At 36.6% G+C, this 24,821-nt stretch overlaps 1 protein-coding gene and 1 long non-coding RNA gene across 3 annotated transcripts in view; both read left to right on the top strand.

Annotated features, from left to right (window-relative positions):
• Positions 1–1,644: 1,644 nt before the first annotated feature.
• LOC127851428 (uncharacterized) lies at positions 1,645–12,533 on the top strand. 2 transcript variants are annotated; one of them, XR_008035756.1, is made up of 6 exons: positions 1,645–2,006; positions 10,040–10,227; positions 10,785–10,849; positions 11,356–11,482; positions 11,949–12,014; positions 12,472–12,533. It is a non-coding gene; the product is annotated as an uncharacterized LOC127851428 (long non-coding RNA). The 2 variants fall into 2 exon arrangements; XR_008035757.1 differs by having other exon boundaries at positions 1,645–2,010.
• A 322-nt stretch (positions 12,534–12,855) lies between these two features.
• LOC127851406 (uncharacterized) overlaps positions 12,856–24,821 on the top strand; it is a 38,187-nt gene continuing 26,221 nt past the window's right edge. Inside the window, exon 1 of the mRNA XM_052385177.1 lies at positions 12,856–12,885. Within this exon, the coding sequence (XP_052241137.1) occupies positions 12,870–12,885 (16 nt within the window). The 5' untranslated portion in view covers positions 12,856–12,869. The remainder of the gene's footprint in view (positions 12,886–24,821) is intronic.

Below are 24,821 nucleotides of genomic sequence, written 5' to 3'. Positions count from 1 at the left end.
GCTTAACACATATTTTGTATTCATTTTTCTTTGATTTGAACAAAAAAAAAACTTAGGCAAACATAAAGTGTTCACATTACCAGCGTAACAAAGGCGCCGCATGCACCAGGCTCCCCGTATCCCACTCCAGTGGCAGGTCATCTGGAATGGCCTGATCTCTGCGCTTGGCGAACTTCCTTCGATACAAAAAATTTTTTTTTGGAGAAATGATGTATAAGTTTTATTTCAAAAGCTTATTATAATTTGACAGGTTTGCAATTCTGTTTCATATTGCTTTACACAACATACTCAACGGTATACCCATAATGCATTCTTAACTGATAGTTTGGAAAATAATCAAACGTTTAGTACACGCATTAATGGAATTGAAGAAGTTTTTGATGTTTGTATTTTATTGTCGGAAAAAAGTTATCTGTGAGCATGATTTAAAAACATAACTCATAAAAAGTGTTAATAAAATAATAATTGTAATAATGAGCTTACAACGAAAAGCTTTGAAGAAGACGGTTCTTTCTTCCTAACGAATCAAGTATGGACAATGTTCTGGTTTCAAGGTCTGCCACCATTAACACCCAGTGGTTGTCATTTATGTTCACTGGCAGAAAAACCACTTGTAATTTTGGAACTTGATCTGTAAAGATATGTCTTCTTGACTTGCATGGTACCAATTCTAGACTAGTTAACACAAAATGAAATACAAAACCATGTAATTGCAGAACTTTATCTCTATTCAATGATAATTACAAACATTACACAAGATTGGAGATTAATATGTTTATCCTGCCTCTGTTGTAAACATTGACCGAATAAAGCAGGGTCGAATAGATTTTCCTATCTCCGGTCAACAGGAAGTAGTGTATTCCTACGCACGCTGTGACGATTAACATATTCTAATATTTGACCTTTGAAATTTATTGGTACGCATCATGCATGTTATCGTTATATATTATATATATATATATCATCATTTTTTTTTCTTTTTTAAAATATATTACCGAACCAGCTTTCCGTATTTATCATTTTAATCTACTTGATTACGCAATTTATGACGTATCTACTCTAGTGTGACGTCATTTCTCAGACAAAACATAATATCCAGTTTCTCAGAGTTTGGGTCAGAGTGATTAGCATTCGATACAAACGATATCCAAAAATAGTGTGGTTTAAAATGCATTTCGATAATAGGGATGGAAAAAACAGAAAATGGACTTCGACAAAGGGATGGAAGAGCAGAAAATGGATGTGTATATCGTTGTTAATTTATTGTTATAAGCAATGGATTAAAGTTGTCATTAAAGTAAATAAAATTTAGTTTTTGTTTTGCTTCTGCATTTTGTTTTTTTTCATTTTTCTACCAAGAAAAATATCACATTCTCGATTCGTTTTTTATTTCTTCTCATATTTTCAATAGGAAAGTATTAAAAGGATCAGTTTAAAGTAGAACTATTGTTTACGTGACACAATCGGTAGTTATTCGGTCGTCTGGAATGTTGTGTACATGTAGGAGGCTCGACGGGAATATTTATATAGTTATGTCAATTTATCATTTGTCTTTGATAAAATGTGTCAACGGCATGAAGTAGGATAAAAAGAATACATGGTTGGTGCCAATATGGAGAAAGTTTATTCGGTTCGGCCCGAAAAAGAAAAATTGGGCTCGCTAAAGCTCGCCCTTTTTTCTTTGTCGAAGCCTCACCGGATAAACTTTCTCCATCTCGGCACCAACCATGTATTCTCTATTTATGCCATAAATAGTATGCTATGAAAATCAAGAAATATCTTTAAAAATATAGTCCGCGTGTAATTTTCTGTACCACTTGTCTTAAAAACGTTCTGTAACAATAAAAGGTCTAAGTTTATACTTTTTCATTGACTTTTACTTATTTAATCTACCTTCCGGAACCTCCATGTATCCAGATTACCCGCCATCCACAGTGACATCAGATAGCTGGGTAACGCTAATACCTGATGGCAAGATGTGGCGTTATTTACCATCGCTAAATGATGTAGGTAGGCGTTTATGATCTGTAATAAATAATTGTACACCTTTGTTAAACAACACATATACTAAAATTAATGTTAAAACATTACTTATAAATTACAACAGTCTTGTACATATATATTAATATCATTCACTTTGCACAATATCAGTTTGCTGAAATATGTTTTACAACGAACACAAATACCTTATCGTTTATCCATTTTGTGTTATGCAACGTTGATAGATCAGACATCTCAAGCACATCATTTCCGATCCGAAATCTAAACAGTAAACAGTTTTTCCACCAAACACCGTATAATGAACAGTCAGAAAAATAAACATGCTCACAAAGGTATCAGTCCTGTGTCCATACTCTCGAAGTAATCAGTCCTGTGACCGTACTCACAAAGTCATCAGTCCTGTTCCTGTACTCACAAAGTCATCAGTCCTGTGACCGTACTCACAAAGTCATCAGTCCTGTGACCGTTCTCACAAAGTCATCAGTCCTGTGACCGTACTCACAAAGTCATCATTCCTGTTCCTGTTCTCACAAAGTCATCAGTCCTGTGCCCGTACTCACAAAGTCATCCGACCTGTGCCTGTACTCACAAAGTCATCAGTCCTGTGACCGTACTCACAAAGTCATCAGTCCTGTTCCTGTACTCACAAAGTCATCAGTTCTGTGCCCGTACTCAAAAAGTCATCAGTCCTGTTCCATACTCACAAAGTCATCAGCCATGGGCCTGTTCTCACAAAATCATCAGTCATGTGCCAGTATTCACAAAGTCATCAGTCCTGTACCCGTACTCACAAAGTCATCAGTCCTGTGACCGTACTCACAAAGTCATCAGTCCTGTGCCCGTGCTCACAAAGTCATTCGTCCTGTGCCCGTTCTCTCGAAGTAATCAGTACTGTGACCGTACTCACAAAGTCATCAGTCCTGTGCCCGTACTCACAAAGTCATCAGTCCTGTGACCGTACTCACAAAGTCACCAGTACTGTGCCCGTACTCACACAGACATTAGTCCTGTGCCCGTACTCACAAAGTCATCAGTCCTGTGCCCGTACTCAAAAAGTCATCAGTCCTGTGCCCGTACTAAAAAAGTCATCAGTCTTGTGACCGCACTCACAAAGTCATCAGACCTGTTCCTGTACTCACAAAGCCATCGGTTCTGTGCCCGTACTCACAAAGTCATCGGTCCTGTTCCGTACTCACAAAGTCATCAGCCATGGGCCTGTTCTCACAAAGTCATCAGTCATGTGCCAGTATTCACAAAGTCATCAGTCCTGTACCCGTACTCACAAAGTCACCAGTCCTGTGACCGTACTCACAAAGTCATCAGTCCTGTGCCCGTACTCACAAAGTAATCAGTCCTGTGCCCGTACTCACAAAGTCATCAGTCCTTTGCCCGTACTCACAAAGTCATCAGTCCTGTGCCCGTACTCTCGAAGTCATCAGTTCTGTGCCTGTACTCACAAAGTCATCAGTCCTGTGCCCGTACTTACAAAGTCATAAGTCCTGTGCCCGAACTAACAAAGTCATCAGTACTGTGCCCGAACTCTCGAAGTCATCAGTTCTGTGACCGTACTCACAAAGTCATCAGTCCTGTTCCTGTACTCACAAAGTCATCAGTCCTGTGCCCGTACTCACATAGTCATCAGTCCTGTTCCGTACTCACAAAGTCATCAGCCATGGGCCTGTACTCACAAAGTCATCAGTCATGTGCCAGTATTCACAAAGTCATCAGTCCAGTACCCGTTCTCACAAAGTCATCAGTTCTGTGACCGTACTCACAAAGTCATCAGTCCTTTGCCGTACTCAATAAGTCATCAGTTCTGTGCCCCTACTCACAAAGACATCAGTCCTGTGCCTGTACTCACAAAATCATTAGTCCTTTGCCCGTACTCACAAAGTCATCAGTCCTGTGCCCGTACTCACAAAGTCATAAGTCATTTGCCCATACTCACAAAGTCATCAGTCCTGTGCCCATATTCACAAAGTCATTAGTCCTGTGTCCGTCTTCACAAAGTCATCAGTCCTGTGTCTGTACTCACAAAGTCATCAGTCCTGTGCCCGTACTAACAAAGTCAACACTCATGTGCGCGTACTCACAAAGTCATCAGTCTTGTGCCCCTACTCACAAAGTCATCAGTCCTGTGCCCGTACTCACAAAGTCACCAGTCCTATGCCTGTACTCACAAAGTCATCAGTCCTGTGCCCATACTCACAAAGTCATCAGTCCTGTGCCCGTCCTCACAAAGTCATCAGTCCTGTGCCCATATTCACAAAGACATCAGCCCTGTACCCATATTCACAAAGTCATCAGTCTTGTGCCAGCACTCTTGAAGTCATCAGTCCTGTGCCCATATTCACAAAGTCATCAGTCCTGTGCCCATATTCACAAAGTCGTCAGTCCTGTGCCCGTACTCACAAAGTCATCAGTCCTGTGCCCGTACTCACAAAGTAATCTGTCCTGTGCCCGTACTCACAAAGTCACCAGTCCTGTGACCGTACTCACAAAGTCATCAGTCCTGTGCCCGTACTCTCGAAGTCATCAGTCCTGTGACCGTACTCACAAAGTCATCAGTCCTGTGCCCTGCTCACACACAAAGTCATCAGTCATGTGCCCGTACTCACAAAGTCACCAGTCCTGTGACCGTACTCACAAAGTCATCAGTCCTGTGCCCGTACTCTCGAAGTCATCATTCCTGTGACCGTACTCACAAAGTCATCAGTCCTGTGACCGTACTCACAAAGTCACCAGTCCTGTGCCCGTACTCACAAAGTCATCAGTCCTGTGCCCGTACTCACAAAGTCATTAGTCCTGTGTCCGTACTCACAAAGTCATCAGTCCTGTGCCCGTACTCACAAAGTCATCAGTCCTGTGCCCCTACTCACAAAGCTCCATAGTATAAACTTATTCAAATTCATACAATTCATCAAATTGTAAAGTTTTACCTGGCAAAATGCAAGTTCAGTTTGCAGCACAGCCTACGTTTCTGTTAAGGGTCAAATATGTTTTTAACGTATCATATTATATTCTTCAGTGTTTTCCTTAACATAAATTCAGCTTATGGTCGGCCTAATAGTTGTTATGGTTAAGGGTACAGGATTTAAAAAAAGGAAAGAGTCAGACTGACTGTAATTCACCGTAACAGCGTAAAATAAATAGACGTGCAGTCTAACAGCCTTACTTATAATCTAGAATTAACCACGAACGATTAAATACACATATGTCAACCATAGTCTGTTTCCCTATGGACATGTGATCTTAACGATCAAAACAGATGAAAAATTATGTACCTTTTGTTTTTGGGACTCTTGATAGGTCTACATCCGCTATGTCGTGCAGTTTTCTTTCAAGTCGAATACGAGCTTCAATTGCATTTTCCACTCCTGTTGCAGTAAATTTGGTATTGTCCCTGTCGTATGTCGTCGTCATCGTCTCAGTCTTGTCAGTGTCGTTTGTCGTCGTCATCGTCTCAGTCATGTCCGTGTCGTATGTCATCGTCATCGTCTATGTCATGTCCGTGTCGTATGTTGTCGTCATCGTCTCAGTCTTGTCCGTTTCGTATTTCGTCGTTATCGTCTTAGTCGTGTCCGTGTCGTATGTCATCGCCGTCGTCTCAGTCGTGTCCGTGTCGTATGTCGTCGCCGTGGTCTCAGTCTTGTCCGTGTCGTATGTCGTCGCAATCGTCTCAGTCGTGTCCGTGTAGTATGTCGTCGTCGTCGTCTTATTTTTGTCCGTGTCATATGTTGTCGTTATCGTCTCAGTCATGTCCGTGCCGTATGTCGTCGCCATCGTCTCAGTCTTGTCCGAGTCGTATGTCGTCGTAATCGTATCAGTCGTGTCCGTGTCGTATGGCGCCGTCATCATCGCAGTCACGTTCGTGTCGTTTGCCGTCGTCATAGTCGCAGTCTCAATCGTGTCGTAAGCCGTCGCCATTGTCTTAGTCAGGTCCATTTCGTCCTCGTCTTCTCGCCACTCAATGTAGGATTGAAACACCCTGTTCATCTTTTCATTCTTAAGGCCACGACCTAATGAGAGCGACAGTGGTTTTCATATGCACTTGTTTTTAGTTTCACTACTTTTCTAATGATTTTCCCGCTCGGCCCGACAAAGATATTTGTTAAGTCTTGCTGATGTTAATAAGCAATTGTGCCAAAATTTTTATAGTGTAAATGATACAGTAATGTATTTAAACTATTTAACAATGTACTGTTACACGTTACAAACAGGGTTGGTTTCTGTATGTATGCATGTATGTATGTATGTATGTAAGGTATGTATGTATGTATGTATGTATGAATGTATGTATGTATGTATGTATGTATGTATGTATGTATGTATGTATGTATGTATGTATGTATGTATGTATGTATGTATGTATGTATGTATGTAAGGTATGTATGTATGTATGTATGTATGTATGTATGTATGTATGTATGTATGTATGTATGTATGTATGTATGTATGTATGTATGTAGTATGTATGTATGTATGTATGTATGTATGTATGTATGTATGTATGTATGTATGTATGTATGTATGTATGTAGTATGTATGTATGTATGTATGTACTGTATGTATGTATGTATGTATGTATGTATGTATGTATGTATGTATGTATGTATGTATGTATGTATGTATGTATGTATGTATGTATGTATGTATGTATGTATGTATGTATGTATGTATGTATGTATGTATGTATGTATGTATGTATGTATGTATGTATGTATGTAGTATGTATGTATGTATGTATGTATGTATGTATGTATGTATGTATGTATGTATGTATGTATGTATGTATGTATGTATGTATGTATGTATGTATGTATGTATGTATGGTATGTATGTATGTATGTATGTATGTATGTATGTATGTATGTATGTATGTATGTATGTATGTATGTATGTATGTATGTATGTATGTATGTATGTATGTATGTATGTATGTATGTATGTATGTATGTATGTATGTATGTATGTATGTATGTATGTATGTATGTGTGTGTGTATGCATGCATGCATGCATACATGCATGTATGTATGTATATATGCATGCATGCATGCATGCATGGATGGATGCATGGATGGATGCATGGATGGATGCATGGATTGATGCATGGATGGATGCATGGATGGATGGATGCATGGATGGATGTCGTTCCTTGCTCTCACATACAACTCTGCGAAATGCTCAGCTTGCCATTTTGTCTATAAAATAGGTAAAACCGAACAAACGCATTCAATGTATATTTGATTGGATATTTAAGATCGCATGCATTAAATTAAGCATTTAAATTTTTAAATTGAATTTAACTTTTAAATGTACGATAAATCGTGCAAAAACTTGCGAGTTTTAATGCAACTATTTGGAACTAATTTATTGCCCATTTACGCTGATGGAATCATTCCACGCACTTCACAAATGTAAACAATTGAACATATTTTTTTAGTGACGTTAGGAATTGCTTCGACGTGTGTATGTATGTTGGTTTCTTAACATAAAAAAAACATATCAATTTTATAATAATAAATTAAGACTGATATAAGATATCATGGTATGAGATGGTTTTCTTTAATGCAGTGAATGCAATGTAACCGTCGTGCAAGAGATTGTTTAGTATTCTGTAACCTCAATGATGAACGCTTGATATTATCATGACATGAATGACATAACAATAGTCCGTTCTGGTCACATAACCCCAAACCGGAACTCCTGTTTACAGGGTAACATGCAGTCAATTTGATATATAGCACACATTGTTCAGTGAATGCTGCTGCTGTTAATATATCCGGCACTATTTACGCTCAAATCACAACGTTTACTTCGGACTTTAGATATTTCTATAACCTTTATAATTTTCATTGAATAAGTTTATTCCATGAAGAAATTATTAAATTTTATACAAAGGCATTAGTGAAAGGTATGTTTAAAAAGCAAACTCACTGAATATGTTTGCAGAGACACATATTTTATTAATCTATCGTGTATATTTCTTATTTAACTTATATTGATTAACGATATGATATATATGACACTTGGTTTCATGTTTCAATTGTGTTCAATCCTACTGTGCGAAGTCATCAAGTACTGTTTATTGGAATTTAGCGAGTTTTCACTATGATTACGCTGTAATCTGCCAAATTCTTCAGTACCGTCAGGATCAGCGGGTCACGTGATAGCCAATATGGACATAGCCAATTGATCGATTCTGGGATTGTCTAAACTTAAGAGTACCCGGGGTACATGTCAGTAGTACCCAAGCCGACAATGACCAATAGAGCTATAGTTACATCACTAGTTCAGATAATATCTGAGCGTCACTTACTTTGTATAGATGTATTTATATTTTGTGTGTGTTTCAAATAATTAAGACAACAATACCCGTCTTTCAATCTTCTTCCACGATCTGTCGCAAGACATGTCCAGGAGCCGTATTCACCAATAATAAACTCAAACTTGAACTCAAACTCAGACTTTGACTCAGACTTAGACTTACTAAAGACAGACTCAGGATTCGTATTCACGAACGCGTTTGGAAATAGACTTCAATAAGATTGTGTTTTTTATGACGTTACGACTAAGCGAACTCTTTAGTAGAGAAAACTCACCAAATAGTGTCAAAAATAGTAGCAGACATCTATGATTGGCGTCGCACTGAAGTGCGGCGACTAGTATGTAATACGTTTTTTTTTTGCTTATGGGAGGAGAAGTTATTTTACGGATCAATGTATATATTTCTGTTGTCAGAATATCTTGCATGGTGGTGATTTTTTGTGTAAAATATTGTTAATACGTACTGCATTTGTGCCTATTACATTTACTACAACATTTATTGCCAATAATGCAAAGTTAATTATTTTAATTCATAACTGATCACAGGGATTGGGCAATAATAAAATACCACAGGGACTGGGCAAATACGCGAACCGGTGAAACTTTCTGGTTTTGTATAAAAACAAAACTCCTTTGTTCCACTATCATAGCAACCACCTAGTTACTAATAAAGGCGCTATAGAGCGCGAAGCGCGACACGTATTATTAATTGTAATAATGAGTCTTGATAAAGGAAGCAGCCGCTTATCAATGAAGAGCACCATCACAGCGACCCAGTCTCATTACTATCAAGTCCTCCTACAGTTTTTTTTAGAACCACATATAGAAGGCCGCAGGCCTGACCCATATCTTGCCAGTGGTATGGACCTTTAGTATGGACCTTTAACCCCGCTCAATATCCAGCGTTTAAACTTCCGGGTTTAAATTTAAACCAACTATTAATAGCTTATTAATATCTTAGTTAGAAGGTGATTTTTCAAGCGGTTACGTAGTGTAGTGGTTACACGCTCGCTTCACATGTGAGAGGCCCAAGGTTCGAGCCCCAGTAGAATCAAATTATTTTATTTGCTTGATATGTACTTTTTGTTTGGATGTATATATTTTAGTTTAAATAATTTTGCTGTTTTATTGTAACCATTTTTTGTTTTTATTATGCCCATGAAATAGTATGTGTGAGAGGGTTGGGGGGGGGGGGGAAAGACATTATAACTTTTACAGTGTTTTCATATCAATGAGTACTCAACCCCTATCGTAAATGAGCAACGTAAGAATAAGTTCAGAATTATCTCCCCTTGAAGTTGAGAAATATATGAAATTACGCTTACAAGATGAAGAAGATTTTTTTAAACCTACACAGTCTGTTCCATCAATGAAAACTGCACACGGATGCCAGTAATAAAAGGAAACCAATGTAAATAAAATGAACTATGAAATATTTGGGGGTTACAACACAAAATCATAGATACTGGTTATTTGGTGTTATAACACAACATCATAGATAATGGTTATTTTGGGGTTATAACACAAAATCATAGATAATGGTTATACCAGTATCTTTTTCTATTTTGTTTGAAATAATCGGTCAATATATTAATATTAACAGTAGAAAAAAATCGCCCCATGTAACTTCATTGAGTGCCTTTTACACTGAAATTCCCGACGCTTTGCATCAATACGTATCTTGTATAACTTATAAAATGGAGTTTTTAGCAGTTGAAGACAGCCAAACGAAGCGCCAGAAGGCCCCCATGGCAGATTGGTCCGAGCCAGATTGTTTTAAATGCGCTGGTGCGGGACAACTGGAGCCTTCTATTCGGCGAGTATAAGGGGATCGAGGCCGAAAAGATTTCGGTTATTCGAATAAACAAATGGGACGAGGTGGCGAGCAAAATATCATTGTAAGTTATATGTTATTTTCGTATCTACCTTATAGTTTTAATTTTTATTTAATAGCATACGATTGGATATGCTACCGATGTCGTTTTTACTAATGCCGCATAACGCACAATGTAAATAAGGGGCATAACAACTCAACAAATTTTACTTACGGATTTTGGAATTGATTGTGGAATGTGTTTTAGTATCAAACATTTGTTATGAATTATGGTACAGTTGCACGCTCGTTGTGCCCAAAATTTGCACACATGAATTGTTATTAAAGTATTTACAATGGAATATTTGTGCTATCACGGATAAATGTACCATTTAAGGTCTATTTTTTTAGTTTTAATCTCGTAGCCTGTTAGATCCGTACCCATGTATGTTTTATTCGTATCTGTTTACAATCTGAACATGTCTAGATTGACTTTTCATTTGCTACAAGTTTACATCGATAACTATTACTCTGTTTGTCGTTTATATTTAACTAATCAACAACCATAATGGTAAACATGAAATGTAATGTGTTTCATAAATACTGCTATACATCATACAATTGTTTTTATTAAACATTCAGAGAATTCAGGGTCGCAAGAACTGGTGAACAATGCTGCAAGGTGTACCACAATTCCAAGGCTCGGTGTGAGTTGTCATAAATTACTACTTTTTTATGCTTTCATTTAATTAACTTTGTAGAAAAAATATAAATCAACGTCACGCATTGTAAACAATTTCCATGTTGTATCGTTTAATTTTACCTAAATAATAATTTTGTTTGCGTAATTAAAAAACTGACACTTGTCAATTCCTATGATTATTAATTAAACCCCTCCATGAAATATGTAAGTAAGCTCACCCAAGGTGCACTAAATAATAATAATCATGAACCTTTTCACAAAATATGGTATGAAAGGACAACTCGTATCAGAATCTTTGTATGTTGTTAATTACAAATTAAGATCATTAATTTTAGATCAGCTAATGAAGTTTACGCATTTAAGGAAGTAATAAATGCTATTCCTTTATGCTAGATACTTATAATCACTGTTTGAAATTTGTTGTTGAGTTTATTTATTCAAGGAATGAGTTCAAATACATAGTATTTCTTGGTAATCAAACAGTATGATTTGTTATTTTTTCTAATGTAGACATTCAAAAGGTCGAAGAAATGCGGCACCCAATAACGGGAAGCAGTGTTGCAGTCTAGTTTTCATCGTCAGAGGAGGTGCTTGCCTCCACGATGCAAGGCCACCCTGTAGTTCAAGGACTGGGACGGTAACCATTTATATCTTAAAATGATATTAATTAATGTACAGTTATTATTTATCTCTAATCCTCCAAAGTGTCAACCATTTTAGGCTGCAAGGGCTGATTTTGTTTCAAATCTGAGATATGTTTTGGAAGAGTCTTTGTGTCTGTTCATATAAAATTAGTATTAATATATTTTACAAAGCCTTCGACAAGTTAATTTTTATTTAATTGTATATACAAGTAACACAATAACTGTGTGTATGAATGCATTGAAATAATGTATATTTGGTTATCATAATTTATCATTTACTATGTAGCATTTTTTATCTTCTGAGTTTGTGACATATAGTCAGTATTATGTAACATGTTCACTGAACTGACTTATATTCATAGCGACTCTTTGAAATACCAAACCTAAAGTAACAACACAAATGAACATAATTATCAACTTTTTACATAATTGTATTGATCATATATATCTTGTTTTCAGATGTTGCATCACAGATGATGATTAGGGCAATCGCAAACACATTAACGAGCAACCAGGAACAGAAAGGTACATTAAAAAATCACAATATACATGTACATATTCCTAAAAATACATGTACTTAACATTAATTGCATATTACGCTTCTATTTACATGTGTGCATTGAATAATAATATGTACACACTGAAATAAAATAAAGTTAACATTCATCATTGTTTGTATTATGTATGTAAGTAAGTTAAATCAAGTTTAAAAAAAACAGCAATACAATAACAAAATTCATCTTGTACTCATTAATAAACAGCAAATAACACACTATGCTACAATAAATGTTATCTTTATCTACAAATAATAATATTACTATTTTTCCATATTAAATAAACTTTGAATTAACTGTTGTAACAGATACATCAAATCTAGGCATGATTACAACATGTAAATATATTATTAAAGAGCATAAGTGTATTTGCATAAGTGTTATACAAAGTTATCTGTTTGAATTAATTTTTGCGGTTTTATTTGCAGCTTCTTAATATGCGTTAAAAGCAGTGAGCGTGCCACAACCGCCAGCAGTGAAGAACATAATGGTAAATAAATAGATTAGCATATATATGCAAACCATATGTATACATCACATTGAAAATGCAAACCATATGACTTATTATGTATACATCACATTCAACACAGTATACAATATAATAGAAATTCACCATTATATACAAAAGAGGAAAAACAACATGCATTGAATTAACATTAAACATTGTGTTTGAAAATTAATACTGGGATTAGTATAATTAACATTAGTTATCCATTTTATTGCATTGAAAACATCACTGGATTTAATATAAAAAAAAAAAGTGACACTATGATTTTTGATGTTATTTCAGAGTCTACAAGTCATAGAAAGCCATGAAAGTAGAGGCATGAAGCGCAAAGAATGTAAGTTTTGGATATCTTTAAATTTATATTTCAAATTGTCTGTAAATTTAAATATTTGCCAACTTAACACTTAAGTAGCTCTAATTGGAGGGTAGTGCAGTGCATACAATTAAGAGCTTATAATTAACTTGCGTTGATGGAATGCCAGTTCTAAAAACTATACTGACAATACCACCTGACAATGCAAGCACTGTATAATATGTTATTATTATTATTATATTATTTCAAAAAGCTTTGGGATATTGTGGTTATCTCCGCCGTCTGTCTGTCTGTCCGTCCGTCCTGGCCAATATCTCCTCCTACACTATTAGCACTAGAACCTTGAAACTTACACACATGGTAGCTATGAGCATATGTGCGACCCTGCACTATTTGGAATTTTGATCTGACGTTGGAACACATGTTCGCTTAATACGCTATGATTCTCGATCAACCATGAGGTATACGGCGAGCAACGTTGGAACACAAGTTCGCTAAATACGCTATGATTCTTGATAGACCATGAGGTATACGGCTAGCAACGTTGGAACAAATATTCGCTAAATACGCTATGATTCTTGATCGACCATGAGGTGTACGGCTAGCAACGTTGGAACACATGTTCGCTAAATACGCTATGATTCTTGATCGACCATCAGGTATACGGCTAGCAACGTTGGAACACATGTGCGCTAAATACGCTACGATTCTTGATCAACCATGAGGTGTACGGCTAGCAACGTTGGAACACATGTTCGCTAAATACGCTATGATTCTTGATCGACCATGAGGTAAACGGCTAGCAACGTTGGAACATGTGTTCGCTAAATACGCTATGATTCTTGATCAACCATGAGGTATACGGCTAGCAAAAGTTCGCTTTCATAAAATTAGACATGTAACGTTTTCCTTTAATAAGTCAGCATCGAAAATCAGAAGATCAACCAATTAAACCACTTGATGAAACTTTAACAGTAACATAATGGCGGCTTTGTCAATTGTCGTATTCACCATTTTGTGAGATTTCAATATTGAATCCTTGGCTCATAAATTTTCATCAAAATAAAATACTGACAGCTCTTTTAATGATACATAATTTAGTGAAAATCAGATATTTACAAAGTTTTTGGACACCAAGGATATGCAAGCGTTAAACTCAGTAAATATTTAACTGCTGGAACAATATAAAGAGGAAGTTAATGCTAATGAGCCGCGTTCTGAGAAAACTGGGCATATTGCTTGTGCGTAAAGTGTCGTCCCAGACTAGCCTGTGCAGTCCGCACAGGCTAATCAGGGACGACACTTTCCGCTTAAACTAGATTTTTGGTAAAAAGGGACTTCTTTTATACGAAAAATACCATACCAGGGAAAGTGTCGTCCCCGATTAGCCTGTGCTAATATGGGACGACACTTTACGCAGATGCATTAAGCCCAGTTTTCTCAGAACACGACTCATTTGTGTATCAACTTCTGGAAATCTAATTCGCCCGTGTGAAGGTGAACTTGTCAACTCCACCAACTGGTACCGAAATTGAACAGTCACACCCTGCATAACGAAGATGACTTTGTAAAACAGGTGCAGATATCCGGCAACGATGGGATCTGAGATGGTCATGCGTTATCCTCCCAACATGGCTAAATTGCTAGTACCTACCACATCCGTTCTTTTTTAACAAAGCTTATCCTCAACATCGATGCAAAAATCTGAATGGTTTTGACCCTATGTAATAATTTGCAACGTTTGTCACATGGAATAATTTACAACCAAAATCACTACCAAAGCAAAAACATAGAGCGTAAACATAGAAAAACAATATCGAGAGCATATTAGCAATTAGAGAGACGCTCTCTAAATAATTAAGTTATTTCTAATGTCTATGTAGCGGAGTGTAGCAGCTCACATCGCGGTTATATCGTCAAGCGATCAAATGTCATGATGAGCTAAAGAGTTTTAAACTGTAATGGTCTGTTTGAGGTGTAATTGATTCTTAACATGATAAACACGTTTGCGACAAAATGTGCTATGAAATAACCGAATAATTTATATGCTGTTTTAAGATTATAAGCCGTTACATTCCGCAATACTGCCCTGAAGAGATATCAGATCATTCCTACTTGGTAACTATATCAGTTATGCGTTTGATCATCGACTAAAAAGGTCTTTAGTCCTCTCTGGGCGCAAAGAACACAAAGCACTTTTCAAAATGAGCCTCGTTCTGAGAAAACTGGGCTTAATGCATGTGCGTAAAGTGTCGTCCCAGATTAGCCTGTGCAGGGAGCACAGGCTAATCAGGGACAACACTTTCCGCTTTTATGGTATTTTTCAAGGAAGTCCTTCCTTACCGAAAATCAAGTTTAGGAGTGCATAGGCTAATCAGGTATGACACTTTACGCACATGCATTAATCCCTAGGCTTATCTGGGATGACACTTTACGCACATGCATTAATCCCTAGGCTTATCTGGGATGACACTTTACGCACATGCGTTAATCCCTAGGCTTATCTGGGATGACACTTTACGCACATGCATTAATCCCTAGGCTTATCTGGGATGACACTTTACGCACATGCATTAATCCCTAGGCTTATCTGGGATGACACTTTACGCACATGCGTTAATCCCTAGGCTTATCTGGGATGACACTTTACGCACATGCATTAATCCCTAGGCTTATCTGGGATCACACTTTACGCACATGCATTAATCCCTAGGCTTATCTGGGATGACACTTTACGCACATACATTAATCCCAGTTTTCTCAGAGCAAAGCACTTACAATAAACTGAAATTATATTGCTCTAGAACATAATGTATAATGCATTAAATGATGGTTAAAAAAAGATAAAAAAGTAAGACTTAAATCGTTGTTTATGCCAACATCCGAAAAAACAAAATTTAAAAACGATTCAAATGAATGTTGGAACTTTCTTGAACGCCTTTTGAGAAAATTCAGTCGAAGATGAACATGCAAAGAAATGAACATGCCAAACAGATACTTCCGTGTACAAAAAACTTGTTGTAGTAACGTTTGATGATGTCCTGTGGAAAAACGTCGCCTAGGAAGGAGAAATGTGTATACAACATCAAAGGAAGAAAAGATCGTCATACGAAACAAGTGTTTAGACATATATTTTATAGCCAGACGGAAACTTGGACCCACTGGGACTTTCAATGTTTTGAAGAAACATTTGACGTTTTGCTTAAATAATTACTATGCTATTAAAGAAGCAATACAGTCATACATGCTATGTGTCTCAAAAAATATTGAGACCACTAATAACTAATGTGTAACAACTAACATTATCTTACATTATTTTACATTCGACTGTACAATTAATTTGTTTTATGACCTTTATAACAAATTTGACATTTAATGTGCACATACCATTACCTGTCTAACGTGTTATTTACGTCTCTAAAAATTCACACACAAAAAAACGATTGACCGTTAAAATTGTGTGCATGTCATTTAACGTTGTTAATGCTCAAATAATCTGCCTTCATTGTTTAACAGCGAAGTTTATTTGTTAAATCAACCTTTAAGTGCAAGTTCGTGATGACTAAAAATATGGCATGTTCCTAAAATTGCAACATTTGCATTGAATAGTTATGGATACACAACAAGAGAAACCAAGTAGTGCACATACGATGTTACTCCTAAGTTCTGCTTAATGTCAGAAAACACTTTGCATGCAAAAGCAATCCGTAGACTACCGTTAAATTTCATCACATTATATGTTTAAGTCAATATAGAAAACACATGTTATATCGTTGACAAGGGCAATAAAGCTGCTTTGTAATAGATCTCTTCTAAAGCTTGAAATAATGTTTGATTCCATTGCAGCGAAACATATAGCTCAACGCGCGAAGTTTTTTGCAATATGTTAAATGGGCTATATAAAATGGCCTCGTTTGTTAAACCTAATCATTAACCTTAAAAATCACGTTAATCGCCTAGCATGATCGTAACAAATGATACAATGTTTGAATAATTAAGATGTTGTTTTCAAACTATAAACCATTACTATTCTCCAGTAATTCCCTGATGAGACAATTCCGATTTTGTACTCCCATATATTAGTTATTCCTTTTATTATATGCTATATTAATCTGTCAAAATGTTTGTCTTTGAATGCTGTTAGTCCGCTTGGCTAGTGCAAATGTATAGTTTCATATGTACATCGTAGATGAAAAGCCAAGAACAGAATTAGTATGCAGTTATTAAAACCCGTTTGCGATTCTGTTACTTGAACTACACTACAAGAATATTAGGTAGAAAACCTAGCCGATCGATCATTGTCCATATTTTCGGCCCATTACTGAAATTCAAAGTAGTTTTCAAGTAACAGTACTAGTTTTACTTGTCATTTGCTTGCGCCTCGTGTTTTATTTGCTATATACCACCGATCCAAATGCCAAATTTCATAAATGTTGGCGACATTTCATACTCAGTAGCGGTGGCCGCCGGACTGAATAAATCTGAAAAAAATATATTTTACCAGCTCATTCAGAGTAAGGAAAGGAAAAATGACATGTTCGTTTAAGTCACTTCCAAACAGCTTAATGCTGTATTTTTTATTATAATTATTTTACGAAATATTAACAATTCACGCCGTAAAAGATGTATTTCTAGGCTTAACTGAAAGTACGTGTTTGGTGAAAAAGTCTGGAGCGGTGCAAAATTCAAACTGCTGGCGCACAAAAAATAAGCATACTGTTATTTGGCTTAAAAATCTCTTTATGTCTTTCAAATATGACAAACATCTTATTTATTTGTTTTGGCAAAATAATTTAAAATAAAAAGTACATCGGATGTAAATGTTACGAGTTGGTACAGATTATAAGATAGAAAAAAAAAACAAAGTACAAACTAAAAGAGAAAAGTACAACAGGGAGCGAAATGACAATAATGACGTGCCCTCATTACCAATTCAATGAGTAATGATCATTTGAAAATTATAAAATTATAAAGAGTAACATGCTGTTATAAAGGACTTATAGAGTTTTGATTTTAAAAAATGTAATAGATTTTTAAAATAAACTGTTATGCATGCACTGTATTTAAACAAGCAAAATAATACAAAATACTAAACAAAAATGAGTCGCGCTCTGTGAAAAATGGGATTAATGCATGTGCGTAAAATTTTGTCCCATATTAGCCTGTGCAGTCTGCACAGGCTAATCATAGACGAAACTTAACGCCTAAACTGGTTTCTTTGGCAGGAGGAGACTTTTTTCAAAGAAAAGTATCATAATAGTGAAAACTTTCGTCTTTGATTAGCCTGTGCGGACAGCACAGGCTAATATCTAAATACAATTTACGCACGTGCCGTTGGCTCCCTTTTCACAGAGCACGTCTCAAATAGAAAAATTGTTTATTGATAATCATCTATCGATGGTGGACAAATAACAGCGCGTTCGAAGTCTTTTCATGCGTTATTTAACATTTCACAACTCAAAATGTGCAGTTCCATTAGGTACACATGTATGCAAAACATCAAGTTGCTATCTTCAATATTGCCAAATTTAACCCTTGACCTTTGACATTGAAGGATGACAGTGACCTTTCACAACTCAAAATGGGCAGCTCCATGAGATACACATGCATGACAAAAATCAAATTGCTATCTTCAATATCGCAAAAGTTATGGCCAATGTAAAAGTTTGACGCAAACAAACAAACCAATATACAAACCAACAGACAGGGCAAAAACAATATGTCCCCCAGTATAGACTGGGGGACATAAATAGCCATTTTTCTATATTTGAATTACCTCCGTTTTTTAGATCAGTTATTTACATCCATTTATGAAAACTAAGCTCATCCAATCCCATTTTTTCTGACTGAACGTTGGTGTAAAAGCTTAAAAAAATACAATTCACAGGCAGACTGCGTAAATAACATTGTCATTTACCAATTAAGGACACCAATTACTCTTTGCCATTACTGCAAAAGCATCTTTTTCTAGTATTTTAGACTATTCCCGACAAAACAGACTGTTTTCACTCACCTGTATTGCAAAAAAGACTGTCTTTCTTCATATCAAACACTTAACTAAAGTGCACACTTTACTCCTATTTCACTGAGAATTCATGCTTTCGGAGTTATGAAAGAGACACACTTTAAACGTCTCCTGGAACCTTTTGGACACCTTTCAAACCTTTTTAAATACTCTGCTCATGCTTATATACATCTTACTTGCACAGCAGATACCTTTTCCAACATGTCTGGACCTAACTATTTCAGCATAATTAAAATCCAAGCCAGATTGGCGGCCAAGACCCCAAGCTATTTCAGCATAATTCAAATCCAAGCCAGTTTGGTGGTCAAGACCCCGAGCTATTTCAGCATAATTAAAATCCAAGCCAGATTAGCGGCCTAGACCCCAAGCTAGTTTGGTAATCATGATCCCAAGCTATTTCAGTATTATTAAAACCCAAGCCATCTTGGCGGTCAAGACCCCGGGCTATTTCAGCATTTTCAAAATACAAGCCAGTTTGGTGATCAAGATCCCAAGCTATTTCATCATCATTAAAATCCAAGCCGGTATGGTGGTCAAGATACCGAGCTTTTTCAGCATAATTAAAATCTAAGCCAGTTTTGTGGTCAACACCCCAAGCGATTAAGCCTTATTAAAATCCAAGCTAGTTTGGTGGTCAAGATCCTGAGCTTTTTCAGCCTAATTAAAATATAAGCCAGTTTGGTGGTCAAGATCCCGAGCTATTTCAGCATAATTAAAAATAATTAAAATCGGTGCAGTTATGTGCATTACATTGAATGAACGTTCTTCCTTATGTCAGAAGTTATGCAATATGCTGATGTGTCTTAACTTGATAATCAAATTTAATGTCATCATTTTACTATTGATTGAAAATGCAGTAATACGTGCATGTAAGAATAACACATAATAATTATTTCTGTTGTTGAGTGTTTTTATTAATTTACGAATCAAGTGCATTACAGCCATGCACTTGCCATCAACAAATGCATAGTCTACAGCATTTTTCGCAAAAATACATTTGTATTGCAACTCAATTACAACATAAACAGAGAGACGGACAAATGCACGTATGGATTTAAGGGTACCCTATATCAGGGTGTATACTATATATAAATTATTTATAGCGCCTTGTTTTTAAATGAATACGTATTAATTAACAGGGGAAATAAATATTTAATTTCCATTACATTACCAAGCAACAAAAAAAAATTAAATAATCGACATATTTTATATTGAAAATGTTTGGGGAAAAAAGTTACACATTGTTATTTCGTACCAAAGACTTGTCTGTGAAATAAAATTACTATCACCGATGCGCTACCAACTGCGTCATGGCATTGTAGCAATATAGGGCATATATAAATATATATATATATATATATATATATATATATATATATATATATATGTATACAGCAAAATTCCTACTTCTATAAATAGATTTGTTATAGTAATGAAAACAAAATGTATGCGAAGTTAATGTCTTGTTAACGATTTAAAATATGTTTCCATATTTAGAAAAGATCCATTATTATAGTTAATGATAAATGAAAATATGTTTTAACTTTTTCATTCAAACAACCAGTATTCTCTATAAAATTTGTGCATGTTCACGCACATTAAGTTTCGATATTATTTTCACGAAGACAACAAACAAACGCGGAGAATTGTGAATTTGACAGTCCTTTGTTTGCAATAAATAAGAACAATTTCGAACTGCACACATTGCGTATATACTCACGTACCAGCAATGGCACCAAGTTCTTGTTTTGTACGGACGGCGTCCACACCAGCAGGAAATTTCACAAATTTCGGCACTTTTGCAGCCAAAGTGTTACTGATCTGTGCACAGACACGGCTAACCGTTGCCTGTGACAGGCCAGTGCTGTCGCCCACTGTTAGCTGGAGGTCGCCACTGGCCACTTGCCTCAGGTAAGTACACACTGCCAGGACGACCGCAACTGGCAAGGATCCGCATCGCATTCCTTCCAAGATGTTCCTCGCAAATTTTGCATATAAAAATAATACCCGGTGGTAACAACACACACCACGGGACATCAATTATACACCCCGGTGATAACACTACACACCATGGTACATGAATTATACACCCTGGTGATAACAATAAACATCACGGGACATCAATTATACACCGTGGTGATAACAATACACATCACGGGACATCAATTATACACCCTGGTGATAACAAAACACATCACGGGACATCAATTATACACCCTGATGATATAAATACACACCATGGGACATCAATTATACACCCTGGTGATAACAATACACATCACGGGACATCAATCATACACCCTGGTGATAACAATACACATCACGGGACATCAATCATACACCCTGGTGATAACAATACACATCACGGGACATCAATCATACACCCTGGTGATAACAATACACATTACGGGACTTCAATTATACACCCTGGTAATAACAATAAACATCACGGGACATCAATTTTACAAACTGGTGATAACAATACACATCACGGGACATCAATTATTCACCCTGGTGATAACAATGCACAACACGGGACATCAATCATACACCCCGGTGAAAACAATACACGCCACGTGATATCAGTAATACATCCCGGTGAAAACAATACACTCAACGAGACATTAAATATACAACACCGTGATAACACTACACACCACGGGGCATCAATTATACACCCCGGTGATAACAATACACACCACGGGACATCAATTATAACCCCGGTGATAACACTACACACCACGGGACATCAATTATACACCCTGGTGGTAACAACACACACCACGGGACATCAATTATACACCCTGGTGGTAACAACACACACCACGGGACATCAATTATACACCCTCGTGGTAACAACACACACCACGGGACATCAATTATACACCCTAGTGGTAACAACAAACACAATGGGACATCAATTATACACCCTGGTGGTAACAACACACACCACGGGACATCAATTATACACCCCGGTGGTAACAACACACACCATGGGACATCAATTATACACCCCGGTGATAACACTACACACCATGGTACATCAATTATACACCCGGTGATAACAATACTAATCACGGGACATCAATTATACATCCTTGTGATAACAATACACATCACGGGACATCAATTATACACCCTGGTGATAACAATACACATCACGGGACATCGTCACATTAAGATGTTTATTCGGCTGAAATCCCATGCAATAAACACATGTTTTTTTCTGGTTCTAAGCTCAGGATGGAAGCCCATATTTTTGTTATTTTTTTATTCTTTATATGCTATTATCTATAATAGAGACAAGGAGTTAAACTTCGTTTGCCGTAAAACTATACCATCTTTACTGTAAACAAGGGTCGACTTCGATCGCTCACTTCAGTCTGGAAACGGAAGTTGTAATACGCATGTTTGGTAGGGTAAGTGATGGAATGCGCTTTAGTTTGGATGGGTTATTTAAGAATACAGTATACTAACTATTTTGACTATACTCTCTCAAAACAAGAACATCATACAGTACCAAACTACATGGGAATATCAGAAAATATCGACGATTTTCGTGCACACTATCGAGTAACAAGACATTTATTCGATATATTGCTTGAAATGACAGTGCTGCTTAGTTAAGCTTGGAAATTCATGTACATTTCCTGAATAATTTTACTTCAAGTTCAATTAATTTTCCTGTGCCTGCTATCAAATAAATCATGTTTTACTGAGAGTGTTACTTAAAAAAATCATGTAAGAAGACTTAATTAATCATTTAATAAATACTTGAGGCTCGCTCTGTAAAAAGAGATTTTAATGCATGTACATAGTGTTGTCCCAGATTAGGCTGTGTAGTCCGCACAGGCTTATCAGGTGCGATACTTTCTGCCATAACTGGATTTTCGCTCATAGAAAAATACGACAAAAGCGGAAAGTGTCTCCCTGATTAGTGTGGACTGAACATGCAATCTGGTTAAACAATTGATTCATGCATCAATTAGATTATAGCCGTCTAAATGCTCTTTACTTGTGATTCATGACACAGTTACATGTAATAATTTATGATTTGTCCATTTTAAATGATGCATATTTTATTGTACTGGGTTGAACGATACTTTTATTTTAATAATGTGTCCACTCAACATTCTTGCAGTTATGTTTTGCTGTGTTATATAATTATATAATAATAAATAAAATTTTAACAACTAGCTTCTCTTTTCTTCATGTGATTTATTTATATATTTTAAACCAGAAGAACAACAAAATTCATAACATAATGAACGCAAAAATGATACCCTATATTCACGAAACAAAACTATGTTTGACAAAATTCAGAATCAAGGTTCCCAATTTTCAAAAAATTTCCAATTTTTTTTTCAAATTCCATCAATTATTTATCTATGAATAAACAACACTTGTATCATATATATGTAAGGCTATTACAATAAATGGTTGTTAATAGACTGATAAACAATTGAAAAAGTTACATAATCTACAGATTATAGAGCATTGTGCTTTAATTTGATTGTTCATGGAATAAGAACCAATATCATAATTATGATGTGCAGCTCGCATTCAACATTGCCATAGGCAGATAATACCTAAAAGAGATACCAATTCCAGTTCATGTTATTGACTCTTGAAGAAAAATCTGGAAAATGCATAGCATGCAATGTTTATGCAGTAATTTGCTACTGCTGCTACTGCTGCTGCTACAACTACTACTACAGCTACTACTACTGCTACTACTTCTGCAACTACTGCTACTACTGCTACTGCAGCTACTCCTGCTACTGCTGCTACTACTGCTATTACTGCTACTGCTGGTACTGCTGCGACTGCTGCTACTGCTGCTACTACTGCTACTACTGCTAATGCTGCTACTCCTGCTACTGCGCTTATTGCTGCCTCTTTGGCTAGTTATGCTACAGCTGCTACTGCTGCTACAGCTACAGCTGCTACTGCTGCTGCTGCTGCTACTGCTGCTGCTGCTATTGCTGCTACTGCTGCTACTGCTGCTACTACTACTACTACTACTACTACTACTACTTTCTACTATTACTACTACTACTACTACTACAACTACTACCACTATTAATTCTACTTCTGCTACTACTACTACTACTACTACTACTACTACTACTACTACTACTACTTCTACTACTACTACTACTACTACTACTACTACTACTACTACTAATAATAATAATAAAAATAATAATACAAATACTACTGCTACTACTACTACTACTACTACTACTTATAATAATAATAAAAATAATAATACAAATACTACTGCTACTACTACTACTACTACTTTTACTACTGCTACTACAACTGCTACCCCTGCTACTGCTGTTACTACTGCTACTACTGCTGCTACTGCTGGTGCTACTGCTGCTACTGCTGCTGCTACTGCTGCTATTGCTGCTACTACTACTACTGCTGCTACTTCTGCTACTACTGCTTCAGCTGCTACTGCTGCTGCTACTGCTGCTGCTACTACTGCTGCAGCTGCTACTGCTGCTGCTGCTGTTATTGCTGCTATTGCTGCTACTGCTGCTACTGCTGCCACTACTACAACAACTTTTAATACTACTACTACTACTACTTCTACTACTACTACTACTACTACTACAACTAATTCTACTACTACTACTACTGCTACTACTGCTGCTATTGCCGCTACTGCTGATACTGCTACTGCTACTGCTGCTACTGTTGCTACTGATGCTTCTGTTACTGCTTCTAATGCAGCTACTACTACTACTACTACTACTACAACTACTAATACTGTTACTACTGCTACTGCTGCTACTGCTGCTACTGCTGCTACTGCTGCTGCTGCTACTGCTGCTACTGCTGCTGCTGCTGCTACTCCTGCTGCTGATACTGATGCTGCTGCTAATGCTGCTACTGCTTCTACTGCAGCTACTACTACTAC

This window comes from Dreissena polymorpha, chromosome 11 (genome assembly GCF_020536995.1).
Source record: "Dreissena polymorpha isolate Duluth1 chromosome 11, UMN_Dpol_1.0, whole genome shotgun sequence".
NCBI lineage: Eukaryota > Metazoa > Mollusca > Bivalvia > Myida > Dreissenidae > Dreissena > Dreissena polymorpha.
Note: the sequence above shows the minus strand (reverse complement) of the source record. Positions and strands in the feature narration are given on the sequence as shown.